General features: G+C 53.8%; 1 protein-coding gene across 2 annotated transcripts in view; it reads right to left on the bottom strand.

Moving 5' to 3' along the window:
- SHISAL1 (shisa like 1) overlaps positions 1 to 26,841 on the bottom strand; it is a 98,686-nt gene that overhangs the window by 47,014 nt on the left and 24,831 nt on the right. Inside the window, exons 1-3 of one of the 2 annotated variants that reach the window (XM_049884622.1) lie at positions 22,359 to 22,384; positions 15,679 to 15,777; positions 11,156 to 11,369 (exon numbers count right to left, since the gene is read on the bottom strand). In XM_049884622.1, coding sequence (XP_049740579.1) covers positions 11,156 to 11,369; positions 15,679 to 15,745 — 281 coding nt within the window. In that variant the 5' untranslated portion in view covers positions 15,746 to 15,777; positions 22,359 to 22,384. Of the gene's footprint in view, positions 1 to 11,155; positions 11,370 to 15,678; positions 15,778 to 22,358; positions 22,385 to 26,841 lie in introns of those variants that run through there. The other variant, XM_049884621.1, reaches the window with a different exon arrangement.

Below are 26,841 nucleotides of genomic sequence, written 5' to 3' on the forward strand. Positions count from 1 at the left end.
ACACTGATGGTGATAACGGAAGCAGCAGTGATGCCCACCTGCCCTAAATGCCTTACACGGGAGCCTGTTTAACCCCCAGCAGCCGGAAATAGTATTATCGTCCTCATCCCCATTTCAGAGATGGGGAAACTGAGGCTGTGAGGAATTAGGAGGCTTATCTAAGATCTCACAGCCATTAGGTGGCAGAAACAGGCTTGAAACCCAGCAGTCAGCTCCAAAGCACACATCCTTAACCACTGCATAGCAGTGCCTTGGGCACGTGCCACTCAGGACCTCACAGGTGGAGTGGGGGATAGCTGCCTCCAATTCAATGGCTCTTGGCCTCCAGGCCTTCGGACATGCTGTTCCTCTTGGCTGCCCCCAAGGCTAGCTTAGTTATCACCTCCTCCAAGAAGCTTTCCCTGATGTCTTGTGTTGGGTTCAAGCCCTCCTCTGGGCTCGTAAAGCCACAAGGTTTCCCAGAGCACACTGTTTGGCAGAACCGTATGCCCCTGGAGATTGGGAGTGTCTGAGCGCAAGGTGAGGTCCAGCTTGTCTTTGTGGGCCCAGAATTCGGCACAGCGTTGCTAATAATATCACCGAAGCTGACGTATAATGAGAGCTCATTATGAGCTGGTGATAACGGCAGCCTTGATATCAATAACTTCTTAAAGAGATTTTATATTCCACGTGAAGACTAACTAATACGAATAGTAACACTAGCAATTACAACACGCTGTTGCCTTGTGTTTTCAGAATACTTGCAATAAATCACGACTTAGGAGCTGGAGTCCCTGGTAAAGTAAATGGTTAAATGTTCACCTACTAACATAAAGTCTGAACCCACTCAGAGGCACATTGGACAAAAGGCCTGGCAATCTGCTGCCAAAAGGTCACGGCCATGAAAACCCTACAGAGCACAGTTCTACTCTGATGCTCATGGGGTCGATATGAGTTAGAATTGACTTGACAACCTTTTTTTTTTTTTGGCTGCTAACTGAAAGGTTGGCAATTCGAACCCACCAGCGGCCCCTGAGGGAAAAAGATGTGGCAGTCTACTTCCATAAAGATTTACAGGCTTGGAAGCCCTATGGGTCAGCTCTACTCTGTCCTATAGAGTAGTTATGAGTTGGAATCGACTCGGCGGCAATGTGTGTGTGTGTGTGTGTGTAAACGGTAAAACAGCATAGACGTTGTTGTGAAGGCAGCCAAGGTCACAGAGAGCCATGTGTCAGCGTTTTTATTTACTGGTTCAAGTTCTTTTGGTGTTTCCCAAGCAATAAACAAAGCTTCTCTGATAGAAGAATCTTACTGACAATCTTCCCAGGGAACAAGGCAGATACAGCAGCAGGACAGCAGTTGCAGCTGGGTCATAGAGACGGAAGTCCCCTGTCACCGCCCCGCTCTACAGGGTGGAGGAGGTGGGCTCCCAAGGCCATCATGTCAGAAGGAAGTATCGGCTACAGGGCTCAGGCCAGGGCTGGCGGATGGCCAGTGGCCTCACACAGACCTCGTCTGCAAAACAGGAGTAACGAGGCCCCCCCAACCCTGACAGGAGAGGGCTGCAAGGGCCATGAGGCAAGGCAGGTGCACTTGATGGTTAAGGTGTAGGCTCAAGAAGTCAGAGCTGTTCTCGGCTACTAACCTAAAGGTTCGAACCCATCCTGCAGCACTACGAAAGAGAGGCCTGGCCGTCTGCTTCCACAAAGATTACAGCCAAAAAAAACCCCAAACCCTATGGGGCAGTTCTCTCTGTAACACAGGGGGTTGCCACGAGTTGGGGGCCGACTCGAGAGCAGCTAACACCACCAACAGTATACTGGGGTAAGAAGCCAGGGCTGTGTAAACTCAGATCCCAGTTCTGCAAAATACTCTCTCGTGATCTTGGGGAAACGAACCTCAGTTTTCTCACCCGTAAAATGGGCATAATACTCCCTATTTCAAGGTATAATTGTGAGGGCCTAGGAAAAGAAAGGACCCAGTGACTACGGGCTAGTGTGACTAAGGCTCCATAGATCTGTCTGTCTGTCCGTGTGTCTCTCCCGGCCTCCCTGATAGCAGGGTTAACCATGTGGACAATGAGATGTGAATAGAAGCTTAAGGGCTACCGTGTGGTTTCAACCTCCTCTTTTCCGTGTGTCCCGAGTGGGGACTGCTGAGTCACAGGGTGGCCCACATGTGTACAGCCACAGATGACCAGCAAAGGACAGGCATTGTGAGCCAGAAACAAGCCTTTGTGCTCCAAGCCATAGGGACTTGGTGCGTGCTCATTACTGCAGCACAGCTGAGCCTGAGATGACTCATAAACCAAACCAAACCTGTTGCCGTTGAGTCAATTCCAACTCACAGCAATCCTATGGGACTAGAATAGAGCTGCCCCATAGGGTTCCCAAGGAGCAGCTGGTGGATCTGAACTATTGGTTAGAGCTCACTCACCAAATCCTGCTTGGCCACCACGAGCTTGGGCAAGTTCTCACCCTCTCTGGGCCTCAGCGCAGGTCAAATGGGACTAATGGGACCTTCTCTGCAGATAACAACTCTATACTGGAACTAGTGTAAGCCCAGCACCTCGCACACACCAAACCTGTTGCTGTTGAGTGGATTCTAAGTAGAGCTGCCCCATAAGGTTTTAAAGACTGTAATCCTTACAGAGAAAAACATAGCATTAGGATTGGAGGAAGATTCATTAACAACCTGCGTTACGCAGATGACACAACCTTGCTTGCTGAAAGCGAAGAGGACTCGAAGCACTTACTGGTGAAGATCAAAGACCACAGCCTTCAGTATGGATCACACCTCAACGTAAAGAAAACAAAAATCCTCACAACTGGACCATAAGCAACATCATGATAAACGGGGAAAAGATTGCAGTTGTCAAGGATTTCATTTTACTTGGACCCACAATCAACACTCATGGAAGCAGCAGTCAAGAAATCAAATGATGTATTGCATTGGGCAAATCTGCTGCAAAAGACCTTTTTAAAATATTAAAAGCAAAGATGTCACTTTGAGGACTAAATTGTGCCAGACCCAAGTTCAGTGCACTGAATTACTTAATATGGCCCTTCCAGTCATAGTTTTTGTAGCTCCCATCAAATGACTGTGTGGGAATATGCAAATGAAGTACTTGTGGACCACCAAGGCAATTGGATAGCTTGCTAATAATGTAAATAAGGTGCACGGCACCCTTGTGGGGATAGGACCATGCAAATAAGGTGTATGGAACCCAAAAAAAGGATTGGTCAGTTTTGCCATCCTGCTAGGCTTAAAATGAGCCATCCCACGAGATGAGAAGGCAGAGGGAGACAGGAACTGGTTGAATGGACATGGGGAACACAGCGTTGAGAGGAGGCGCGTGCTGTCTCATTAGGGGGAGAGCAGCTAGGAGTACATAGCGAGGTGTGTGAGTTTTTATATGAGAGACTGACTTGTGTAAACTTTCACTTAAAGCAAAATGAAAAAAAAAAAGCCACCCCAGAGGCAGGGAGAGAGGATCTCACCACCACCAAGAAAGAAGAGCCAGGAGTGGAGTGCATCCTTTGGACCTGAGATCTCTGTGGTGAGAAGCTCCTGGAACCAGGAGACTGAGAAAGAGCTGTAACACCAAAGATGGCAAGAAGCAGAGGCAGAGAAACAGTGGCAGCAGAGGCAGGAGACTGGCAGACGACAGCACGGTGGACCTCTGGGCCCACAGAGCAAGAAAGCTATGCTCACCCACCCACTGAGTGAGAGAGCTGAGCACCCTCGGGCGAAGGCTTACGGGCGGGATGAGGTGCCTCTGGGCACTTATCGACTGAGCTAAAAGAACTTTGTAACACTTACCTGAGCAGGGCAGAGGCCGGGGGCTAGAGAGAGGCCTGCCTGCAGACAAAGCTGGGAAAAGGCTGGCCTGATCAAAGAATTGTATCCTGAGTGTTCCTGGACCTGTTACTTCCCTAATAAACCCCATAATTATGAGTATTGTCTGTGAGTTCTGTGTGGCCATTGCAACAAATTATGGAACCCAGCAGAGAAGTAGAGAGTGCCACGGGAGGGACAGCTGGTGTCAGAATTAGAGAAAAGGTTGAAGGGTGGAGGCCTGTCTGACCTCCCCTTCATAGGAGTCAGCCTTGGGCTGCTGATCTTGATTCTCCTTCCCCCTTGTAGAAGTTGGAGGAGGTCAGATGCCGCCATGTTATTTTAGCACCAAGCCATGGTATTTTCAATTGCCTCATATGCAAGTGAAAGCTGGACAATGAATAAGGAAGACTGAAAAATAATTGGCACCTTTGAATGATGGTATTGGCAAAGAATATTGACTATACCGTGGACTGCCAGAAGAACCAACAAATCTGTCTTGGAGGAAGTACAGTTAGAATGCTCCCTAGAAGCGAGAATGGTGAGACTTCATCTCTCATACTTTGAACATGTTATCAGGAGGGACCAACCCTGGAGAAGGACATCATGCTGGGTAAAGCAGAAGGTCAATGAAAAAGAGGAAGACCCTCAATGAGATGGACTGACACAGTGTCTGCAACAGGGGGCTCAAGCATAACAATGATTATGAGGATGGCACAGGACCAGGCAGTCTTCTGTTCTGTTGTACATGGCATCGCTGTGAGTCAGAACCAACTCAATGGCACCTAACAACGACAATAATCTTTAGGGAAGCAGGCTGCTACATCTTTCTCTCGAGGAGCAGCTGTTGGGTTCGAACCACCAACCTTTCGGTTAGCAGCTGAGCCGGGCACTCAACCACTGCTCCAGAGTAAAAAAAAACTGCTCATAAATAATTAATCATTTCCCTTCCCTGGGCTCAGTGGAACATGTTCAGATTAGAAAACCTAACAGATTCTAGAACCTCTTCAGTCCTTACAAGGATGATGGTGTTTATTGAAGGTTTTATGCCTTCCAGGACTTGATGGAGTTGAAAGGAGAATAAGAATATCCAGTAACTTCTTTTCTTTTTTTTTTCCTGGAAGAACCGTTAAGGATTTGATAAATTATCAAACTGCCCTCTAGAGAGTGAGTACCAATTTGACCTTCCATCTGAAATCATCTCAGTATTGCAGAAGAAAGGTTGGTTCTTACTTGGGGTATCTACCTTGCCATCCATTTCATATTTGGAGCATGGGTGGTCTTATGCTGAAGGTTGAGGTTTTTGTTTGTTTGCTGTTGTTGTTGTAACTTCCTGGGAATAGATTTTCCAATATCTTAAAGGCTTTTTTTTTCTGTTAACTAGAACCACATCTAATATACGCCATTTAGCAGAGCACGATCTACATAAAATGCTGTGGTAGTTATACTATTGTTGTACCCTCTCCTCTGCTTTTTGTCATGAACAGCCCACATTCTTAAAACCTACATTATATTCTTCCATATTGATTATAGCCTATTGGCTATTTTCTTCTGGTACTTCTGTTTTATTACAGGAGCCCTGGTGGCCCAACAGTTAAATGCTCACCTGCTAAACAAAAAGCTAGCAGTTCGAATCTACCCTACAGCTCCGCTCAAGAAAAGACACGGCGATCTGCTCCCATAAAGATTACAGCCTAGAAAACCCAATGGGGCAGTTCTACTCCGTCACATGAGGTCGCTATGAGTTGAAAATTGACTCGACAGCACCTAAAGACAGCAACATGCATTTTTCTCTTTCTTCAGTTTGTCATTCTTAAAAAACCTCTTCAAATAATCAGAAACTTTGGAGCCCACTCAGGGGCTTGATTCAGGCAGTGTGGAGCCCAGGGGACAGGCAGCATCAGGGAAGCAGAGGGCACCTGTTCTTTCAGGTGCTCAGGCCCAGCAGGTTGCTACACCTGGCCAGCAGCTGGGTGACTGGGGAGAGGGGAGGAAAGGAAAACTTTTGGGGGAGAGAGGTTTCATTGACTGCCAAGGAAACACTAACAAATCGTCTGCCTCACACTTTGGGGCCTTTGAGTACAGTGTTATGTCTTCCTAGAATTCCTCTCCCACCTCTACCCCTGTGGCCCATCTGCCTGGGAAGGAACGCCCATGCATTGCTGACATCTCCACTCCAGTCCCACCAGCTCCACAGAGACGTCTCCTGCCCCCTCTGTGTGCTCCTCCCACCCTGTGCCCTGTACACACTCTCCTGGGACTTGTTCAAGGACCCAGGTTGGCGTGGCTGTTGCTCGTGGTCTGCTGAAGCCCTGGCATGGCAGGGTGTGCATTATACTTGCCCTAAAACTGCGAGGCCTCTCTGTCCAGCCCTGTTCTCCACAGCCTGTCTACTTCCTGGGTGCCTGCAAGTGGGCCTCTCGTGAGGTGGTGGGCTCAGCGAGGCGGCTTCCTCTTGAGCTGCCTGCCCGTCTTTCTGCCAGACAGCCAGAAGCAAAACAAACCATTCTGTTCCTCCAGAAAAACACAAATGAATAAGTCATCTGGGACGATCTCCTTTTCCCTGCCGCCAGCTCCGCCTCCTGGCTGGTTCACTGGTGGGGGGGTGGTAAAGGGAGGGTGGGCAAAGGGGTGGGAACAGGCTGCCTTGGCTGCTAACTGGCTCTGTACATCAGATAAAGCCCCTGCCAGGGGTCCTGGCTGGCCTGGCCCATGTGCATGGGTGCTGGAGGGTGCTCATCTCCCAGGGATGCAGGAACATCTGCCATTTCCCAGCATCGGGGGGAGTCCTGGCTTCCTAAATGCAGAGTCCAGTGGCCAGACAAAGGCTATAGGCCCCTCAGGCCTTGCCTCTAGCTCTTCCCGCCCTTGTGGCCTCAGACAAGTGAAGCAGCCTGGGCCTCAGCCTCCTGGCTTCCTCAGAGTCGCCATGAGGGTTATCGAGACACCATAGGTGTCTTGCCCAGAGGTGCCTGGGATTATCATGGGGTCAGAACACAGAAAAGGCAGAGAAATCATAGAAAAATTATCCAGAACCCGGTGGACTCTACCTGACTCCCCTCACACATCTGGGGCCACCTTAGAACCTTCCTTGCCCCTCGAAGGCCCTGGCCCACCCCATTCAATGACCTGCCCCAGGCACAGCTCCTGGGCATCACCTCCCTACACCTGAGTCTTCACTTCCCACTGCCCTCGGCTCATCAGAGTCGTCCCCTCTGCCACTGGGCCCACTTGGAAGCCAAGCCCTGGTCCAGCGCCCTGGCTACTTCTCCCTGGGGTCCCAGAGCCCAGGCAGCTGTGAGGGCCGGGCAGCTGGGCTTTGGCAGCCCCGATCCCAGCTACTGGAGTGGTAGTCATCTTGGCGACCTGGCTCCTCCCATCTGGCCACCACCATGACTTCTATGGTCACTGATGGGTCCCCATGAGCCTTGTCCCAAATACCATCCATGTGGCTCAGACCCAACTAGGTCCTCTTGGCCTAGAGCTCTCAGGGCCCTGCTGCCCTCAGGAGATGCCCCAGCTTAGAAGGCTCTGCCTGCCCAGGCCCTGCACCCCTCCCCATGACTCCGCTGCACATCACAGGCCCACAACCACTGCTTCCTCTGGCCTGTGTGGCTCCTTTCTCAAAACACGTTTGAAATGTGCAAAAGTCAGGCACATGGCCTCCTTCCAGGAGACCCAGAAGCACATCTAACATCAAAGGGCTGGGCGGGAGGGGCCGTGTAGGGGCCGGACTCCCTGCCTCTGTGAGCTCCTGCCCTCTCTGAGCCTCTGTGCCCTGGTCAGTGGAAAGGGGAGGTGGGGGGTAAACAGGAGAAGGACCCTCTAAAGCAGTGGTTCTCAACCGGGAGTAGCTCCCCCCGCCACCACCAGGGCACATTTGGGGTGCAGCAGTTAAGAGCTTGGCTGCTAACCAAAAGTTCGGCAGTTTGACTCCACCAGCCACTCCCTAGAAACCCTATGGGGCGGTTCTGTTCTGTCCTATAGGGTTGCTATGAGTTGGAATCTACTCGACGGCAATGGGTTTGGGTTTGGGGACATTTTTGGTTGTGGTAACTGAGGGTGCGTGCTACTGGCATCTGGGGGGTAGAGGCCAGGGATACTGCTCAAACCCTACAGTGCACAGGGCAGACCCCCACGACAAAGATTTGTTCTGTCCCAAATGTCAGTGGTGCTCTGTGGCCCCTCCCTGCTTTGATTCATGTCCACTGGGGGACCCCAGGCTTATTAAAACACCTTCCAGACCGCCTGGGTTGGCTCTTGGCTCCACCCCCTACCTACTGCATTGATCAGGTAAGTTATACAACCTCTCCTGCCTCCTCTTCCAAGGAGAGCATGGGGCAGTGTTCAAAGGGCTGCCCGTGAATTCAGCGACACGTGAGGGCAAGGTGCTGGGCGTGGAGCCTGGCCCACATCAAGTGCTCCAGAAACGCTTTCTAAAGAATAAAAGCTGAAACTTGCAACCTGCAACAGTGCCATTCCTTCTGGGAAGGCCTTTATTTTGGGGCCAAACGCAATTACTCATCGTCAGCAACCAGGGCCCAGTGTGCTGAAATGGTGGAGTATTCCGCGTGAAATCTCGTGTAAATGTGCAGATTATAGAAATCCGTGGGCTTCAAAGTGAGGATCCCAGGCATTGGTTGCCAGAGCCTTGTAGAAGTCTGGCTGCTTTGCCAAGCCTCTGCCTGGCTTTCAGCCGGCACTTAGAACTTTTCGAGGTCCCAGCTCCAGCCCTGGCACCACCCTCCTCCCATAGGGAATCAGTCCTGGCCTTATAAAAGGCTTGGGTCAAATTCCAGCCCAGAGGTGATGGGCAGGGCTTGCTGGACGACTCCACGCATGGAATTATTCTAAGGCCTGAGCAGATGGCAAGATATTCAGGGGAAGCTCCAGTGGATGTGAGGAAGGAAGGCTGGGAAGCTGGCCTAGGTGGGAGGAAGGGAGATGTGGATGGTTGCCAGGTTTTGCGTCACCTGTGTGACCCACGGGAAGAGGCAGCACCTCCCCGTCCCCATGAGCATGGCATGGTGGTACAGTACTAGGTCCCAACATTGGACAGGGAGATGGGCTCAGACCCCACCCTACCACCTCCCGGCAGCTTCACTCATCCCTTTAACAGTCAGTCAACAACCACTCCTTTCCAGTGGATTTTTTCTTAAGAAAAAATCATACATGCATCTCGACCCAAGAGTCAGCCTCAGACTTACTGAGTCAACATTTGATGCATCCCTATTAAAGTCAGGAAGAAGACTAGCACACCTGATAGATTAAAAGAATGTTTTAGAGACACTAGCCAACGTGATCAGATGAGGTGAGGGCAGCTACAAAGAGTGGAAAAAACCAAACCAAACCCGTTGGTGTCAAGTCAATTCCTACTCATAGCGACCCTATAGGACAGAGTAGAACTGCCCCATAGAGTTTCCAAGGAGTGGCTGGTGGATTCAAACTGCCCACCTTTTGGTTAGCAGCTATAGCTCTCAACCACTACACCACCAGGGTTTCCAAAAAAGTGGAAGGAGGAGGTAGCATAGTTTGCAGACCACATAAATAAAAAATTTCAGTAAGGTGGCCAAGTATAAAATTAATACATAGAAATCATTAGCTTTTACCATCTAAACAATAGTCAGAAGATACAGTGGAAAGACGACCCTATTTATAATAGTTACCCAAAAAGAAACGCATAGAAATAAATGTCGAAGGTGTATAAAATCTAAATGCAATGAAAAAAAGAGTAGGCACATTACATTCTTGTATACCATGTTCATGAAAAGTCAATTCTCCTTAAATTTATTAGCAAATTCAGTGCAACCTCAGTAAAAAAGACTAACTGGATTTTTTTTTTTTGCTGAGGGTAGGGGGTTAGACAAGCACTAATTCTAAAGTTTATATGACAAAATGGCCAGGAGGAATAGATCAAACAGATATTAAAACATATTAAAAGCCCACAGCAGTTAACAAAATGAGGTACTGTCCTGCAAATCGATCAGTGAAAACTGATGAGAAAGCCTCTAGTCAGCCCCAATACTCAGCTTTGGTACGTCACAGTATATGATAAATTTGCATTTCACAAAAGGGGAGAAAAAATGGACAAGTATTGGGACAACTGGCTACCCAAACCAAAAATCAAACCAAACCCATTGCCATCGAGTTGATTCTGACTCATAGTGACTCTATAGGACAGAGTAGAACTGTCCCATACGGTTTCCAAGGAGTAGCAGGTGGATTTGAACAGCCAACCTTTTGGTTAGCAGCCCTAGCTCTTAACCGCTGCACTACCAGGGCACCAAATGGTTACCCGTTAGGGAAAAAAAAAAAACCAAATTGGATTCCTACCTCAAAATTCATATCAAAACAAATTCCTGATAGACTGAAGATTTGAAGACAAAAAAATAAAACATAAAAGAAGTAGGGGACAATATGAGATTTTTTAAACAATCTCGGAACAGAGAAAGCTTTTCTCCATATGAGGCAAAACCCAGAGAGAAAAAATTTGACTGCACAACAATTAAAAACTTAAGCATGAGAAGAAAGCATCATAACTTCAGAGACACACTGTGAAAATATTTGTAACTCATCCTATTTCTTTCATATATAAAGAGTTCCTGTAAATAAATAAGAAAAAGACCAGACATTCAATAGAAAAATGGCAAAGGCTATAAGCACTACTACTAAAAAATTACTAAAAGAAATGCAAATGGCCCTCAAACATGTGAAAAGATGCTCAAAACCAAATCCATTGAAGTTGAGTTGGTTCTGGCTCATAATGACTCAGCTTCACTCATAATAAGAGAAACGCAAGCTGTTTCAGCCCCCTGTTTACTTAGCATCGTTCCTCTGTTTCTCTGCAGCCAAACTCTCCTCTTTCTCCATCCTCCTCCCAACGTCCAGCAAGCCTTGTCTAAATCCGCAGGCTGAGCGAGGTGCCCTCCTCTGTGCTCCCTCACCCGCCATCCCTCCCCCTGGTGGTCCCCTCCATCACGGCGCTGATCTCACTGCGTTCAAATCACCCGAGAAGGGGCCTGCAGAGGATTCGTCTCTGGGTCAGTGGTGTCAATGAATGCTTGTTGAATGAATAAAAAATACAAGAAGGAGCTTGAGTCCTGTGGCTTCCAGGCCCAAGTACCTCTGTGCCTGCCTGAAAGCTTTCCATCTACTTGACCTCATTCGACTTCTGCCACAACCCTGAGAGGGGTTATGTACCCATTTCTCAGATGAGAAGGCTAAAGCTCAGTGGGCAGAACAGGCCAGACACCCTGGTCACCTGGAGGCTTTTCCCAGGCTCCTTCCAGGCCCACCCGTCCTTTCAGGGGGAGGATTTCGTGGGGGCTGTGACACTTACTTGTGCATGTAGCCCTCGGAGCCGGCTGTGAGATTCGCCTGCATCACCGCCTGGAACTCCGTCTCGTTGCAGCAGTATTTGAAGACCGTGTTGTTATGATGACAGCAGAGGATAAAGGTTTTGTTGTCGGAGAGCCGAGGGCAGTGGAAGCCGAAGTGGTAGCGGCCTTTGTGGTCGGTGTAGGGCTCACAGACCCGGAAATGAGCAGACAAGACTGCAAGACAGAGTCACCAGCTCGGCGGGGCCCCGTTGCCCCGAAACCCTCGCCAGCAACAGGTGTCAAGGGGCGAGGCCTGGGGGGCCGGCCTGTCCCAGGGCCCTCTCGCCTCTTGCCTCCTGGGAGGCCTATCTCTCCACGACCCAGTTTTAGGCTCGCCTCTTTGGAGGACCCTCCTCTGGGCCCCTTGCGCGATGACAGCCCTGATTACATGGGGTCTTCCTGCGGGCAGGGAGGTGTCTAGCCTCCTGTGGGTCCCCCCCAGCAGCTCAGCAGATAGCAGGCTCGGAAACCGACATCAATTGAGCGCCTACCATGAGCTAGTTTCCTTCACAGGCTTTATCTCATTTAGTCTGCATGACCAGCCTAGCAGCCAGGTCGGGAATGCCACGTTACAGTTGGAGAAGCTGAGGCTCAGAGGCCTAAAGTGACTTGCCTAAGGCCACACGGCTGGTAAGTGGTGCTGGAGCTGGATATAGACCCAGGGCTTTCTGGATCCCGAGTCCAGGACGCTCTGCTCCTTGGTCACTGTTGTTGTTGCGTGCTGTTGAGTTGATTCCAACTCATTGAGACCCCGTGTGACAGAGTGGGACTGCTCCATGGAGTTTTCCAGGCTCTCATCTTTACGGGAGCAGACCACCAGTTCTTTCTCCCACAAAGCTGTTGGGTAGGTTTGAACCACCAACCTTCTGGTTAGCAGCTGAGCGCTTGACTGTTGCACCACCAAGACTCTTAAAAAAAAACCTTTGTTACTGTGTGATCAAACACAGTTTGCACCCTGGGTGGTGCAGTTAACAAGCTCAGCTGCTAAATGAAAGGCTAGAGGTTTTGAGTCCACCCAGAGGCCTGGCGATTTCCTTCTGAAAAATCAGCCATTGAAAACCCTGTGGAGCACAGTTCTACTCTGATACACATGGGATTGCCATGAATTGGAACCCACTTGATGGCAGCTGGTTACTGGTTTGCTGTGTGGTGGACCCGCTGACAAACCCAAATTGGCCTGGAGGTAGGCGGTATGGCTCACGAACCAGATTTCCCTCTGGACAAAGCAGCAGGCCCTCTGTACCTCATTTCTATTAAACCAGTTCCCTAGATCTGGGGGTCCCAAGGGCCGGCCTCGGTCACCTCCACCTCACTCTGGGACCCTGACAAAGCTGCTCCGGCCTTGGGCCACTTTCCCCACCCTGTTCATGGAGGCCCCTGTTGAGCAGGGGCTGTGGCTGCCAGCCCAGGGCGGTATTTACGCAGTGTGCTGATGGTGATAAAGAGGAGTGAAAGCCTGAACAAATATAACAACGGAAAAAACCTGCAGCCACTGTCTCTGGCCTAATTAGTATCTTCATAAAAGGGATTGCTGTATCTAATTTGTATTGCTGAAAAGGGGCTTCGCTGGCTGAATACATTTCTCCAACCACAAAGGCACTGGATTTACAAAAGCTCAGAAAGCTGTCTCCACCGAGAGGTGATTCGTCTGCAGCCCACGCTCTCAGCCAGTCCGCCCGGGCTGCTGGAGGGAAGGCCCAGCTGGGCTGGGCAGGTGGGTGGCGGTTCGCATGTGCAGGGTGCCAAGGCTGGCTCGGGCGGCCATTGTGACATTCCGCACCCCTTCCCAAATATAGCACACCCTCTTCCGTGGAGAGGGACGCGGCCACAGTTGGAGAAAGGTCCCAGGTTTCCAGGAGTCAGGGGGAGCTCTCCAGGCCCCCCTTCTTGGGAAAGAGGGGAACCCCCTTGATGGGGAGGCAGGGGTTATAATGCATGTGCCAGGCAGGAGCACTATCTCATTTATTCCCATTGTTGTAGTTAGGTGTCAAGGAGTCAACTCAGACTCATGGCGACCCCATGTGTGCAGCGTAGCCTGCTCCATAGGGTCGTCAAGGCTGTGACCTCTCAGAAGCCGATCACCAGGCCTGTCTTCTGAGGTGCCCCTGGGCGGGTTCCCATTGCCAGACTTCCGGCTAGAAGTCAAGCTCTTGACATTTGCATCACCCAGGGACTCTATTCCCATTGTACAGAGGAGTAAACTGAGGCTCTCTGACCTGCCACATCAGCATCTTCCGCGAACTTGTTACAAATGCCATTACTTGGGCCCCCTGTAGACCCTCTGGATCAGAAACTCAGGGTGGGACCTGCAATCTGTGCCATAGCAAGCCTCCCAGGTGATGCTGGCATGCCTGAGTCTGAGACCCACTGCTAGAGACATGGGAAGCTGGGAGCTGGAGGTGAGGGCACAGGCAGACAGGTACCAGGGACCCCCAGCCAGGTGTGAGTCTGCTCCCACTCAGCTATGGGTGCTGGGTGTAGGCAGAGGCAGGCAGGCCCAGGGGACCTCCAGCTGGGCAGTGTCCACCCCCACTTAGCTGTGGGTGCTGGGTGTGGGCAGGAGCACCCTGTTGCCAGAAGCAGCTCAGCCCCCGAGATAGGAACTGAGAAGCTATCGAGGACTCAGGAGGGAAGGGACTGAGTGGAGGAGCCTCGGGGAAGACACAAGGGCCTTTGCTGGGCCATGAGGTCCACAGACATGGGGCCTGGGGAGGCCAGGAGAGGGCAGGAGAGATGGAGAGGGCCTTCTAGCACCAGGCAAGCTCCCCCGGCCACAACTGGAGTGTCGGACTTTGGCAAAGATGACATGGCCACGGCTATGCCTAGGACACACATACCACGCAGAAGAAGCATTGGGCTGGGAGCTGGGCAACAGCAGCGTGGGACTCGCTGCCTTGTCTCAGGCAGGTCAGTTCCCTTCCCATGCTTCAGTTTCCCTGTCTGCAGAATGGGGGTGACTGTGACAGCACCTGGCTCTGATCAGGGGTTCAGGCTACAGGGTAGCCTCTCTGTGCCCCCGCCTCCACTTGCTAACAGAAGACCAGTGGCCTCAGGTTGCTGGGGACTCCAAGCAGGGTGGCATTAGAACAAGGAGGGTGGACGGCAAAGGGCCTCCTCTGTGGGTATGGCGAGGCTCAGGGCGGCACTGGGGCCTGGGGTGCTGGCAGGATTCAGGCAGATGGACACTTCCTTGGGAGGCCAGTGGGCTCTGGGTCACCAGGAAACTAGCTCACAGAGAGTGGACACCAAGGAGGTAGCTGTCCTCCTGTGTCCCAGGCTTCGGGATCTGAAAGAGGACCACCGACACAGCACTGTCTGCAAAACTGAGCCGTGTCTCCTGGGCTCCAATCTGGGCTCTTCCATTGACCAACCGTGTGACCTTGGGCAGGTCACTTTCTTCCTCTGAACTCAGTTTCCTCATTCGTACCCAGGGTGAGTCGTTCCTTCCCCCAGGAGGCTATCGGGGGAGCTGATCTGCCTGAGACAGCATAGCTAGTAGAGGGGCTGGGATTTGAACCCAGGCCAGCGTGAGGCTACAGCCAGACCTCCTGGCCTCCTATGCAGTCCTCTATGCAGTCCTTGTGATCCCGGCCTGGGGCCCAGACATACACCCACACTCCTAGTTACAAAAATGGGCATAAAGCGAGTACCTGGCTCCTCCAAGCTACAGCTGGCCAACCAGAGAAACCAGGCCCCCAGCAATGGTGGCCCAGCATGGCCCGGCCGTCTCTGCCCACAGACACTCAGCTCTGGTCCGAGTGGTGGTCTCTGGCTCCCTCTCTCTCTAGGTGCCCCCTCAGGCCCCCATGCTCTGACAGAGCCATTGACACCTGTCTGGGGGTTTCAGGTCTCTGTCACTTCACTGGGGCCTGGCCCCAGGGCCCTGAGGAAGCTGGGCAGGGCTCAAGGGCAGCACAGCCAAAGCCAAGGCCGGGGGTTCACTGTTTATTGACCTCCTGCCCCTCCAGGTGCTCAGGGCCTGAAGGTCAATGTCTGTGGGCAGAGCCAGCCGGGCCATGCTGGGCCATCCATGCTGGGGACCTGGCTTCTCTTGTGGGCCAGCTCTAGTCTGTGTAACCAGGAGTGTGGGTGGACATCTGGGCCCCAGGCTGGGAGGTCAGGAGGTCGGGCTCCAGCCTCACGCTGGCTTGGGTTCAAATCTCAGCCCCTTCACTTGCTGAGCTGTCTCAGGCAGGTCAGCTCCCCTCTCCCAGCCTCAGTTTGCTGGTCTGTGGAATAGGGATGACTGACAGTGCCTGGCTGTGACCTACAGGAGAGAATGGGTGCTGAGGGCTTCTCCCAGCCGAGCCCCCGTGGCCAGCATGAGTCACAGTAGGTCCTCACTGAACAGCAGCAAAAATCACAGGGGGCGCCTGTGAGACGGGGCACTAAGGCCCCCCCTCTTCAGCACCCAGAACCCCTGATGGGCTAGCACTGACCCTCCCAACCCCGTCCCGGCTGCACAGTGAGTGGCAGGACTGACCTGCAGAGAATAGCAACGAGAAGAGGACGGTGAGCACGTTGAGGGACTGCTGGCCACAACTGGTCATCCTTCGGCTGGCATCGATCTGCCGGGAGCTGCCTGCAGATGAGAGTGGGAAAGGGGTGTCAGCCGGCTCCCTGCTGGGCAGACCCCAGCTTTGCTCCCACAGCCAGGACAGTGGATGGGGGCTCGAACATGTGGAACAGGGGCCGAGGATGATGGAAACACCGCCATCCGATTTCCTTTCTGGAATGAGTGACCTTACGGGCAGTAGGAGTCAGCGGCAGCCTGATGCTGGTGGGAGGGGCTGGCAGTGGGGAAGGCCAGTGAGCGGGTGGGGACCTTGGCGAGGGGCCCTGTCCTGACTCCTCCATCCCCAGGGGTCCCTGCCTACTGCTAACGGGGTCTTCCTTTAACCCCCTCCAGTCTGCATGGAGCCCCACTTTCTGGTACATTTGGAACACAGCAGTGAACTCAATGGGAACGGCCCCGCCCTTGTGATGCTTATGTCCTGGTGAGAAGGCTAACAGGACACAAGCACACATGAATCTATAAATGCTTGAAGGCAAATAAAGCAAGGGGTGGGGGCGCAGAGGGTGGGATGTAGGAGTGGCTTTAGATGGGGTGGGGGGTCCAGAGGGCCTCACTGTGGAGGTGGAAGGTGACATTTGAGAAGGGAGCGAGGAGCCATGTGTCCTGGAATGAGGGCACAGCAGGTGCAAAGGGCCTGGGGCAGGACAGTGAGGAGCCTGAAGACGGGAGGGCTGCTCCATGGAGAACTCAGGGCCGCCCACTGGAGATGCAGAGAGGGGAGCCACAGAGGAGAGCCACGTGAGGAAGTGAAGGCGGAGACTCCGGATCAGGAGGCAGGGCAGGATTTAAGCCCAGACATACTCAGTTCAGGTCCGCCGGCCCTGGCCCGAGTCCTCGCCTGCAGCCGGGGCATCGCAGGGTACCTATGGCTCCTTGGGGAGCTTAATGAGCCAGAACAAGGAAGGGGTGGCATGACGCGAATGCCATGAAGCTCCAGGTCTCATTATTGTTCTTGGATTGACACAGCAGCTATCACAGCGGCTCCAACATTCCCACTACTGTGAGGATGGCACGGGACCCCGCAGTGTTTCGTTCTCTTACACTCGGGGTTGCTATGAGTCGGCATCGTCTTGGTGTCACCTATCAATAACATCACAGCGTCCCTGTGGTGACGTTGGCAGTGCCAGTGTGGCCTCGGGAAGGCGCCCTCAGGTCTCCCCATGGAGGCCATTGGCCCCCACCTGCCCAGCTCTGCCCCGGTGGGCTGGGAGCCGCTTAATTGCACTGATCCCGGGCTCCTCCTCAGCCTTCCTCAGGGCCTTCCCAGGAGGACAAACTGAGATTAAAGGATTTGAAAATGCTTAGGAAAGGATTTTTCGCTGCAGAAATGTAAGGATCGACCTTGCGGGGTGGGGATGGTGCGTCCTGGGAGATGATTCACTTGTGGCCCCATTCTGCAGACGGGGAAGACGAGACCCACTAAGGATCTGTCCTTTTGGGCTGTTTTTATAGCCAGGGCTCAGCTCTGAGAGCCAGAGGGTTTGTTGAACAAATGATGGGGTCTGCCTCTGCCCTTCCTCTGGCTGCTCCCATCCCCACAACTGGGGGACATAGGGAGATGGGGCAGGCAGCACACAGCCCGCTGTGGGCGTGGGCTCTGGAGCTCCCTGCACCTCAGTGTCCCCACCTGTAAAGTGGGGACGTTAACACTGCCGAGGCAAGGTGGGTGAGAATACTCTGTGATCTGACCCACAAAGGAGAGCTATGATAGTGGTGTCACTGCCAGGGAAAACACACCCTTCACGTGTAACATCTCTGGGCCTCAGTTTCCCCATCTGTGAATGGGGATAATGGTCCCAGCAACCCGTGCTGTTCTGAGGGGTAAGTGAGGGAGCACCCATGACTGACACCCATGCGGGGCCACACTCCTGGCTGCAATGCCCAAGACCATCATTAACACACATTCTCAGATCTGACGCCTAAGTCCCCCTGGACCATCCAGCTTCTGGGTGGGCGCCCGCTCCTCCTAGCCTGGCATCTGAGGGTGCGGAGTGCAGCGACACACCAGGGTCTGTGGAGCCTCGCTGCCCACCAGTGTAGCCACCTGAATCCTTGATTCCCAAGCTAGGCACATTGGGGGCTTGATGTGGAGGGAGAGGTCGCCAACCAAGGACACTGCTGGCTAGCTCCCACCCCCAAGCTAGACGCTGGAGCCAAACAGGTCCCCTCTGCGGTCCCTGAGCCTGCCCTGCGTCATCCCTCCATGCAGCCTCTGCCCCTGGGGCACTCCCCTCTTTTCTGCAAATCCAAATCTCACCACCTTAGAAGCTGCTCCCACGCCACCTCTTCCCAGAAGTCGGCCTTGCTTCTCTCAGCAGGAGGAACTCCGCTAGGACCCATCACATTGTCTTGTCTTTCATTAATGTGTTGATTCGCTTATTCAGTCTTTTCTCTCAACACTCACTTGCTGACCTCACTCTGGGATGGGGGCCCGGGCTGGGTCACAGCAGTCCCTGCCCTCAAGAGGAGCTGGGCAATCGCACTCACCAGCCCCACTTCTACAATTCATCCCCATGACCCCTACCAGGCTGAGAGGGCCCTGGGCCAGGGATGGCCAGCTGGGGATCAGGGACACTGAGCAAGGCCTTTGGAGTCCCACGGTCTGGGTTTGAGTCTCAGTCCCACCAGACACCAGCCTAGGCCCTGGGGTGTCTCTGCGGGGGCGGGGGTTAAAATAGCCTTAAGCTTAGAGGCCCAGGCCCAGATGAGGGCCACACTTCGTTTCGGATTCGCAGCTGTACCTGCCATGGCACACCTGAGCCCCTCTGGCACTCTCTCCAGCCAGGGCACGCCTTGGGGGTGAAGGCCTACTGGGTCTCCATGGCCCAGCCACGCCCCCCCTCAAGTCTGGGTCAGTGATCTACTGAAGCTACAGCTCTGTCTGCTGGACAGAATTCCAGAAGGTTCTCAGGCTCCCAGCCCAGGTGGCTCTGGGCCCCCTGATCAGCCTATCATGACAGTGCCTCGCCTGGCTGGGGCCTTGCTCTCTGGGCTGCAGTGGGCCTTCTCTGGGATGCTTTTGGTTGCTCTTTGCTGTGCTGGATGCTGAGGGGTGTCTGGTGGGCAAGGTGGCAGGAAGCCACGGCCTGCCCTGGGAAATCACAGCTGAACTCCCCATATAAGCGCTTAGGCTCCAGGACCACACTCCTGGGCTCGGGAGCCCCGAGGGGCAGAGACCCACAAGGGCACCGGTTTTAGGGAACAGGGTTTGGATGGGCTTGGGGAGAGGGCAGGCGAGGGAGCCCAGGAGCCAGGAGGTGGGCTGGACGTGAGGCTTCCTTTCCCCTTCCGGACTACCATCTGCTCCTCAGTGGCCAGCATCTCTGTGCCAGGACTGAGCGAACTGAGCCCTGCCCCTGTGCCCATTCCAGTAAGGCCAATAAGCAAAGGTAGTCCAGGACAGGTCCCCCCTGTCAGGGTCTGCTGCTCCTGCCTCTCGGCCTTGGACCAGCCTCCCCCTCAGTATGCCCCACTGCCCAGTCTCAGGGGGAGGATCCGGGGGTAACAGTGAGAAGCTGTGCAGGCCCCGGAACGGAATGAAAACACACTGCCCTCTGCCTGAGCCACATCCTCAGCGGTGACGACAGCCCCTGGGGAAACCTGCCCATATCTGGCTGATTGGTGGTGCAGGACGGAAAAGGGGGGACCAGCCATCACAGGGAAAAGCTCCCATGGGGAGTGACTCCCCACCCCCCTGCCTGGTGTGGCAGCTGGTGGATGACATTCCAGAGTCACTGTTACGGAGACTTAAACCAGAGCTGCCCCCACTGGCCTGTCAGCAGAGCCCTGGCTTTCATGGTCAGAGGGCTTGGGGGTAGGCACACCCTGGCAGGGTCCCCACTCAGACCCACCAGTGTGTGACCTCAACGAGCCTGCCTTCAACAGTGGGCCTCATGGCTGCGGGAGGATCAGGCATAGAGCACTTGGCCACATGCCAGGCTGGGGGCACACGGCCACTGGGACAGCCCCCCACTCTGACCACCCCCGGTGGGCCCCTGGCTGGAGATGGGAACACAGAAGTGAGGGGGACAAAGTTATGCCTGGAGATGACATAACCAAAGAGAGGTGCCACATGGGGTTGTCCAGGGCCCTCAAGGTCACCCTCTGCATGGACAACAGTCACCCATCCCTTGGTGCCATGTGGCGGGAAGCAGGTGCAGATAAGCTGTAAGCAGGGGTCTCCTTCCTTCTGAAGCAGGTATGGTGAGCACATCACATGGGGAGAGGCTGGGGGGCTGAGGGCTTGGAGGGTGGGGGCATGGGTGCTGGGCCTTTGGAGGAAGGGAGCTCCGGCCTGAGCAAAGGCAGCTTGGTTCCCTCAGGGCTTCTGGGCGGAGCCTGCTGTCTGTTGATGCCTCAGCTCAGCAGCCCCAACCCTGGAACGTCCTGATCCTTGGAGGAATGGGGCTGGCCTGGTTCTTGGTGCTAAGGATGGGTACAGCCACCATGGGTCAATGAAACTTAGCTGCCCGAAGGTGGGCGGGTGGTGAGGACAGGCACTCTCAGAGGGGGCACCCTCCCTGAGCCCCAGCAGTCTCCTTGGGTGCTGACACCCCGGGCCCTCCACCTCAGCCCCAATCTCCAAGCCCCCTGAGGCAACCCAGGCTCCAGCATGGACAGCTGGATCTACGGTGGAGAGAAAGCCCCATGTGCGTCAGCGGGAAGCTGCTTGCGTACAAATTCCACGTCTAACAATCGAGACAGCAGGGCTTTGAAGCCACCCCCGCCCCCATTCCTGGCTGGGTCAGAAAGTTGCTTTGGAAACCCTCACGGGCTTCTGGGTTCGGCCAGCTGACGCGATCCCTGTCCTGCTTCCCTGAGAAAGCCGGTCCGGAGGCTGCGTGCAAGAACACGAATGTTCACGACGCACAGCCACTGCACCGGCCCCTCCATCACTATGACAGAGCCTTCGGAGGGGGCCTGGGCTCAGGGACAGCAGGACAAGAACGGTCTATCATGGCATCGGGTACCACCTGGGACCCACCCCAAGTGATGTCTGTGGAGGCCCAACCCAGCAGTTGACAGGAGCAGGGGCTGAGAGGGGGTCCACACCCCTTCTGCCCTCCTGCTTGCAGGCTGGGTGCAGGCTTGGGGTTGAACTTTCACATGTGCCGGGCACGGCTCTGGTATGTCACCATGATCACCGGTATCCCCAGTAAATTTGGTCGTCAAAAGTCCCATTTTGTTGAAAGGAAACTGAGGCTCAGAGGGGCGAATCTCAGTCACACTGTCACTCGGCCAAGCAGAAGGCAAACCAGGGTTCCAAAGCTCGCTCTGGACTGTCATTCCACCTCCCGGCCCTGTACACACTTCCGGAACCTTCAAAGGCCCCATTCCCCCACCCCCACCCCAAACAAGTTTACCACAGATATGTTAGACTTATCACCCCAGGTTTGACTTCTTTAAGAATTAATAAATGGCCCACAATGGTAGCTCACAGTCAAAACTAAAAAGATAACTGGAACACCATTCTTGGTAAGGGGGCTTCCCCAAGCCCAGTCGTCCGGGTCCAGAACCATGCACAGCCCCCTGCTCTGTGGTCCACCCCTCAGGTCAGCCAGGGACTGCTGTTTCGAGATCATAGGGTTATTTTTAAACACTGATCTTGGCGGGCGGGGCTGGGGAAGGAGAGGAAGGGGGGCATGTGAAGAGAAACAGAGCCAGGAACAGAACTGATCTGTTTTCACAGAGGCCGGCCCGTCCCAGCCAGGCGGGGAGGGTGGGCGGGCGGTCAGGGAAGAAGGCCGGGCCCTGGCTCACAGGCTGTGCAGGGGACAACGGGGGCCGTGGACACAGGCCTGGCCACTGCCCGACCCTGGGACCCATCTTCCCCCCAGGGTCTTGGCTTTCCTAAGGCCCCTCCACCCTCCCCTAGACGTGGCCAGCACATCCCCTCTGGCCTGGACTATATCAAAGACAGCAGGGCCTAGAGGTGTCCTGGCTGCTCCTTTGTAACCACACTGTGTGACCTGGGGCAAGTCATTTGGCCTCCCTGGCCTTGGAGCAGGGACAGAAATGGCAGTCAATTCACAGGTGTTCATGACAGTGAGATGACAGGGTGCACAAAGCACCTGGGACAGGGCCGGGGGCTGGAGATGGGGTGCTCAAAGGGCTGTGATGGGTACCCCTGGCCACAGCTGTCTCTCTGCTCCAGACCTGCCCACTGTCCAGGTCCTAAGCTCCCCCAGGGCATCTCGCACACCTCCACACACAGGCATCTCTGACGGGCTCCTAGGTTCAAGTCGGCACTCTCTCCTGGGGTCCTGCAGGGTCTGGTCCCCACTGCCCTCTCACCGCCTCTGCCCCTCCCATTTCCCACAGCTCACAGGCCCCTTACCTCTGTGCTTTTGCACATGCTGTTCCCCACACATGGTGACACCCTTCTTTTCTCCTGCAGCCATGCAGCCTCCACCCAGCTCTGGAGGCGCAGCCGAGGCATTCGGCCCTGGGGAAGCTTCCCCCACTCCCGGTACTCTCAATCCTGGGTGGGCTACCATAGCTCTAGCCCTTTTCCTCCACGTCCCCCAGCACCAGGTTGCCCTGGGCTGTCAGGAGCTCAGCAGGGGTGGGGCTGGGTGCGAACTGACCCGTGGTCCCTCTGCTGCTGGGTGGGCCAGCGGGGTGCCTGTACAGAAGACGGCCTCAGGGATTCTGGGCAGAGCTGTGACCCTGGCTTGGTGCATGTCCTGACACGAAAGGAGCCTGGAAGGAAGAAGACGGCGGCCACCGGGGGCGCTGAGCCCCCAAACTGAGGCCCAGGGCCCTGCCCTCTTTAGACACTGAAGGACGTGTGACCAGTTACATGCTTCTTCGTCCCCCATACATCCCGCCTGACTGCATTTCCGGCCTTTGCTCAGGCAGGCCCTTTCCCAGGCGGCCCTTTCCCCAAACCACACGGTGGCACGACACTGTGAAGGTACTGCTGTTGTCAGCTGCCACGGAGTCGTGGAGACCCCACGTGTGCAGTGTAAAACAGCTCCATAAGGTTTTCACGGCTGTGACCTTTCGGAAGCACATTGCCAGGCCTTTCTTCCAAGGTGCCTCCTGGTGGGTCCAAACCACGAACCTTTTGACTACTAGTGGAGTGCTTAACTGTTTGTGCCACCCAGGGACTCCTCCCCAACCCACAGGGACCCTACCGTGCAGCCCGGCTGAGACGCCGCCCCCTCCACGAAGCAGCCCCGTGACTCGCCCCCCAGTCCCTCGGTGCAGGGATGGTCCCTTCTCTGGATGCCAGAGTACGTGCTGAGCCTCGCTGTGTGCTGCACACGCTCTGCTGGGTGCAGGGGTCGGCAGCAAACAAAACAGGAGTGACAGTTTCAGAGGACGGAGTCACTAACAGCTGATTACACAACCCATAGCGACCCTGTGCACAACAGAACGGAACACTGCCTGGTCCTGAGCCATCCTCACAATCGGTGCTCGGCTTGAGCTCATTGTTGGAGCCACCGTGTCAGTCCATCTTGTTGAGGGTCTTCCTTTTTTTCCCTGACCCTCTACTTTACCAGGCATGATGTCCTTCTCCAGGGACTGATCCCTTCTGACAACATGCCCAAAGTATGTAAGACAAAGTCTCGCCAACCTTGCTTCTAAGGAGCATTCTGGCTGTACTTCTTCCAAGACAGGTCTGTTTGTTCTTCTGCCAGTCCATGGTATAGTCAATATTCTTTGCCAGCTCCACAGTTCAGGGGCTTCAATTCTTCAGTCTTCCTTATTCACGGCCCAGCTTTCACATGCATATGATGTGATTGAAAATACCATGGCTTGGGGTCAGGCACACTTTAGTCCTCAAAGTGACATCTTTGCTTTTCAACACTTTAAAGAGGTCTTTTGTAGCAGATTTGCCCAAAGTAATATGTTGTTTGATTTCTTGACTGCTGCTTCCATGGGTGTTGATTGTGGATCCAAGTAAAATGAAATCCTTGACAACTTCAATCTTTTCTCCATTTAACATGATGTTGCTTATTGGTCCAGTTGTGAGGATTTTTGTTTTCTTTACGTGAGGTATAATCCATACTGAAGGCTGTGGTCTTTGAGCTCCCTTAATAAGTGCTACAAGTCCTCTTCACTTTCAGCAAGCAAGGTTGTGTCATCTGCACATCGCAGGTTGTTAATGAGCCTTCCTCCAATCCTGACACCCTGTTCTTCTTCATATAGTCCAGCTTCTCGGACTTTTTGTCCAGCATACAGATTGAAAAGGTCTGATGAAAGGACACAACCCTCTGGGGCCCCACAAAAAGTACTGTGGGCAGCAGGTGCCCCACAGATGGGCACTGGAACTGACAGGAAGGAGACAACAGCTAACTTTCCTGAGGGCCTGTGCTCGGCACTGGGCTGCGTCCTGGGCTCCTCATTTACTGCTTTCTCCCCACAGTGACCGTCTCACACTCCATGCATCATGCCCTGTGTGTTATCATGTACCACTATTACGTCCTATGTATGATGCGTTCTGTGTGCACTGTAATTGTGACTGTTGCTGTTAGGTGCTGTCGAGTCAGTTCTGGCTCATAGCGACCCTGCGTACAACAGAAACACCACCTGGTCCTCCGCCATCCTCACAGTCATTGCAGCCACAGTGTCAATCCATCTCATTGGAGGTCTTCTTTTCTTTCACTGACCCTCTATATTGTTGTCGTTGTTGTTAGGTTCCATTGAGTCGGTTCCGACCCATAGAGACCCTATGCACAACAGAACAAAACACTGCCCGGTCCTGCGCCGTCCTTACAATCGTTGTTATGCTTGAGCTCATTACTGTAGCCACTGTGCCAATCCACCTCGTTGAGGATCTTCCTCTTTTCCACTGACCCTGTATTCTGCCAAGCATGATGTCCTTCTCCAGGGACTGATCTCTCCTGACAACATGTCCAAAGTATGTAAGACGCAGTCTAGCCATCCTTGCTTCTAAGGAGCATTCTGGTTATACTTCTTCCAAGACAGATTTGTTCGTTCTTTTGGCAGTCCATGGTGTATTCAATATTCTTCACCAACACCACAATTCAAAGGGGTCGATTCTTCTGCCGTCTTCCTTATTCACTGTCCAGCTTTCATATGCATATGAGGCGACTGAAAACACCATGGCTTGGATCAGGCGCACCTTAGTCTTCAGGGTGACATATTTGCTTTTCAACACTTTGAAGAGGTCTTTTGCAGCAGATTTGCCCAATGCATTGCATTGTTTGATTTCTTGACTGCTACTTCCATGGCTGTTGAAGGTGGATCCAAGTAAAATGAAATCCTTGACAATGTCAATGTTTTCTCTGTTTGTTTATTGGTCCAGTTGTGAGGATTTTTGTTTTCTTTATGTTGAGATGTAATCTGTACTGATGGCTGTGGTCTTTGATCTTCCTCAGTAAGTGCTTCAAGTCCTTTTCACTTTCAGCAAAGAAAGTTGTGTCATTCACATAACACAGGCTGTTAATGAGTCTTCCTCCAATCCTGATGCCCCGTTCTTCTTCATATAGTCCAGCTTCTCGGATTATCTGCTCAGCATACAGATTAAATAGGTATGGTGAAAGGATGCAACCCTGACACATACCTTTCCTGACTTAAACCACACAGCATCTCTTTGCTCTGTTTGAACAACTGCCTCTTGATCTACATGCGGGTTCTCCCCATGGTGCAGATGGAGAATCAGGGGCAAAGAAAGACTTGCCCATGGGACACACCCAGGGCTCGAACCCTGGTGGTCTGCTCTGGAGCCTATGCTGTTGTCACATGGATGGATGAGTATGTCCACACCCACCCGGAGGACAAACACACAGCACACGTGTCCAGAATGCACCTTCATGGTGCGTGTGCACACATACAGCACACACATGCATGCACACGGATGTACACACGTGTCCACAATGCACCCCCACAGTGGACACACACACACACCTGTATGCGCCACATGCAGCACACGCGTGTCTGTGCACACACACGCTATCAGCAGCGATGTTTACCTTCTGGCAAGTTCCCAAGTTTCCGTGGCCTCTCCTTGGCAGCGCAGACCTAATCCCGAGTTTGAGAACTTTTGTTTTCGGGAAAACATCCATTTAGAGGTTATGAAATCTCTCTCTGAACCGTGAAGTCCAGGAATAAACCCTTCCTGAGGCACGCTGCCTGCGTGAAGCAAGATCAAGGCATGTCCTTTTGACCCCCGAGGGCCCATGAGAGGGAGGGAGGGGGAGAGGGAAGTAGGACACATCCTGTCACCTGCTGACTGGGGCCGAGTGGCAGGACCCGTGCATGAAGGACAGCGCGATTCACAGGCCAGAGGGTGACAGGCTCCCCGCAGTCACTGCACAACCACCTGCGTGCCCAGCTTGTGACGGCCCCTCCACCCACATCTCCTGTGACCCTCAGGCTAGCCCCTGAGGTCCCCAAGGTCCCACTCAATGGCTTGCACTGCTCTCCATCCATGCCTCAGGGACCCTGGCCCCTCCTGACTCATCCCTTTTCCTCCTGCTTGAACCCATCAAGCATCACGGGGTCACCCCGTGCCCTGTCCCCCTCCACCTCCCAGCCAGAGAGCAGACTTTCAAAACACAAATGCCATCGAACCTCACCTGATTAAAACTTCCCAAGAGAAGCAGCAGAATGAACCAAGGAGTTCCCGGGCCCTCGCCCCTCCCTGCGCTGGTACCCCCTCCCTCTAGCCACACTGATTGGCAGCCAGCTCCTCCCCCATGTTATCCCCTCCCCATGCTCCCCCTTCACCAGACACATTTCTGACAAGTCCTTCAGAGCTGCGTCCTCTGAGAGCCCTTCCGGAGGCCCAGGCCCTGCTGTGCGTGCTTACAGCCTGGCTACCTTCCTTCAGAACACTCTGAGCCCCCATTGGTCACCACATTGGGTGGGCACTCGGGTGCCTCCGTCGTGGGTTTCGTGAGGGGCTGGGCAGGCACACACTCTGCCCACTGCCACGTGGGCTGTCGGCATGGGCCAGGGGTTCCTGGGCAGGTGTGCGGCTCACCACCAGCTTGGAAACCCCTCCTGCCCTCCAAAATCCCCCTCTAGAGAACATTCCTGTTTATCCCTAGCAGGGCTCTCTCTTCCCTTATCAACCCACTGCCAACTGGACTCTGG

The sequence above is a fragment of the Elephas maximus genome, chromosome 4 (assembly GCF_024166365.1).
Source record: "Elephas maximus indicus isolate mEleMax1 chromosome 4, mEleMax1 primary haplotype, whole genome shotgun sequence".
Classification (NCBI taxonomy): Eukaryota; Metazoa; Chordata; class Mammalia; order Proboscidea; family Elephantidae; genus Elephas; species Elephas maximus.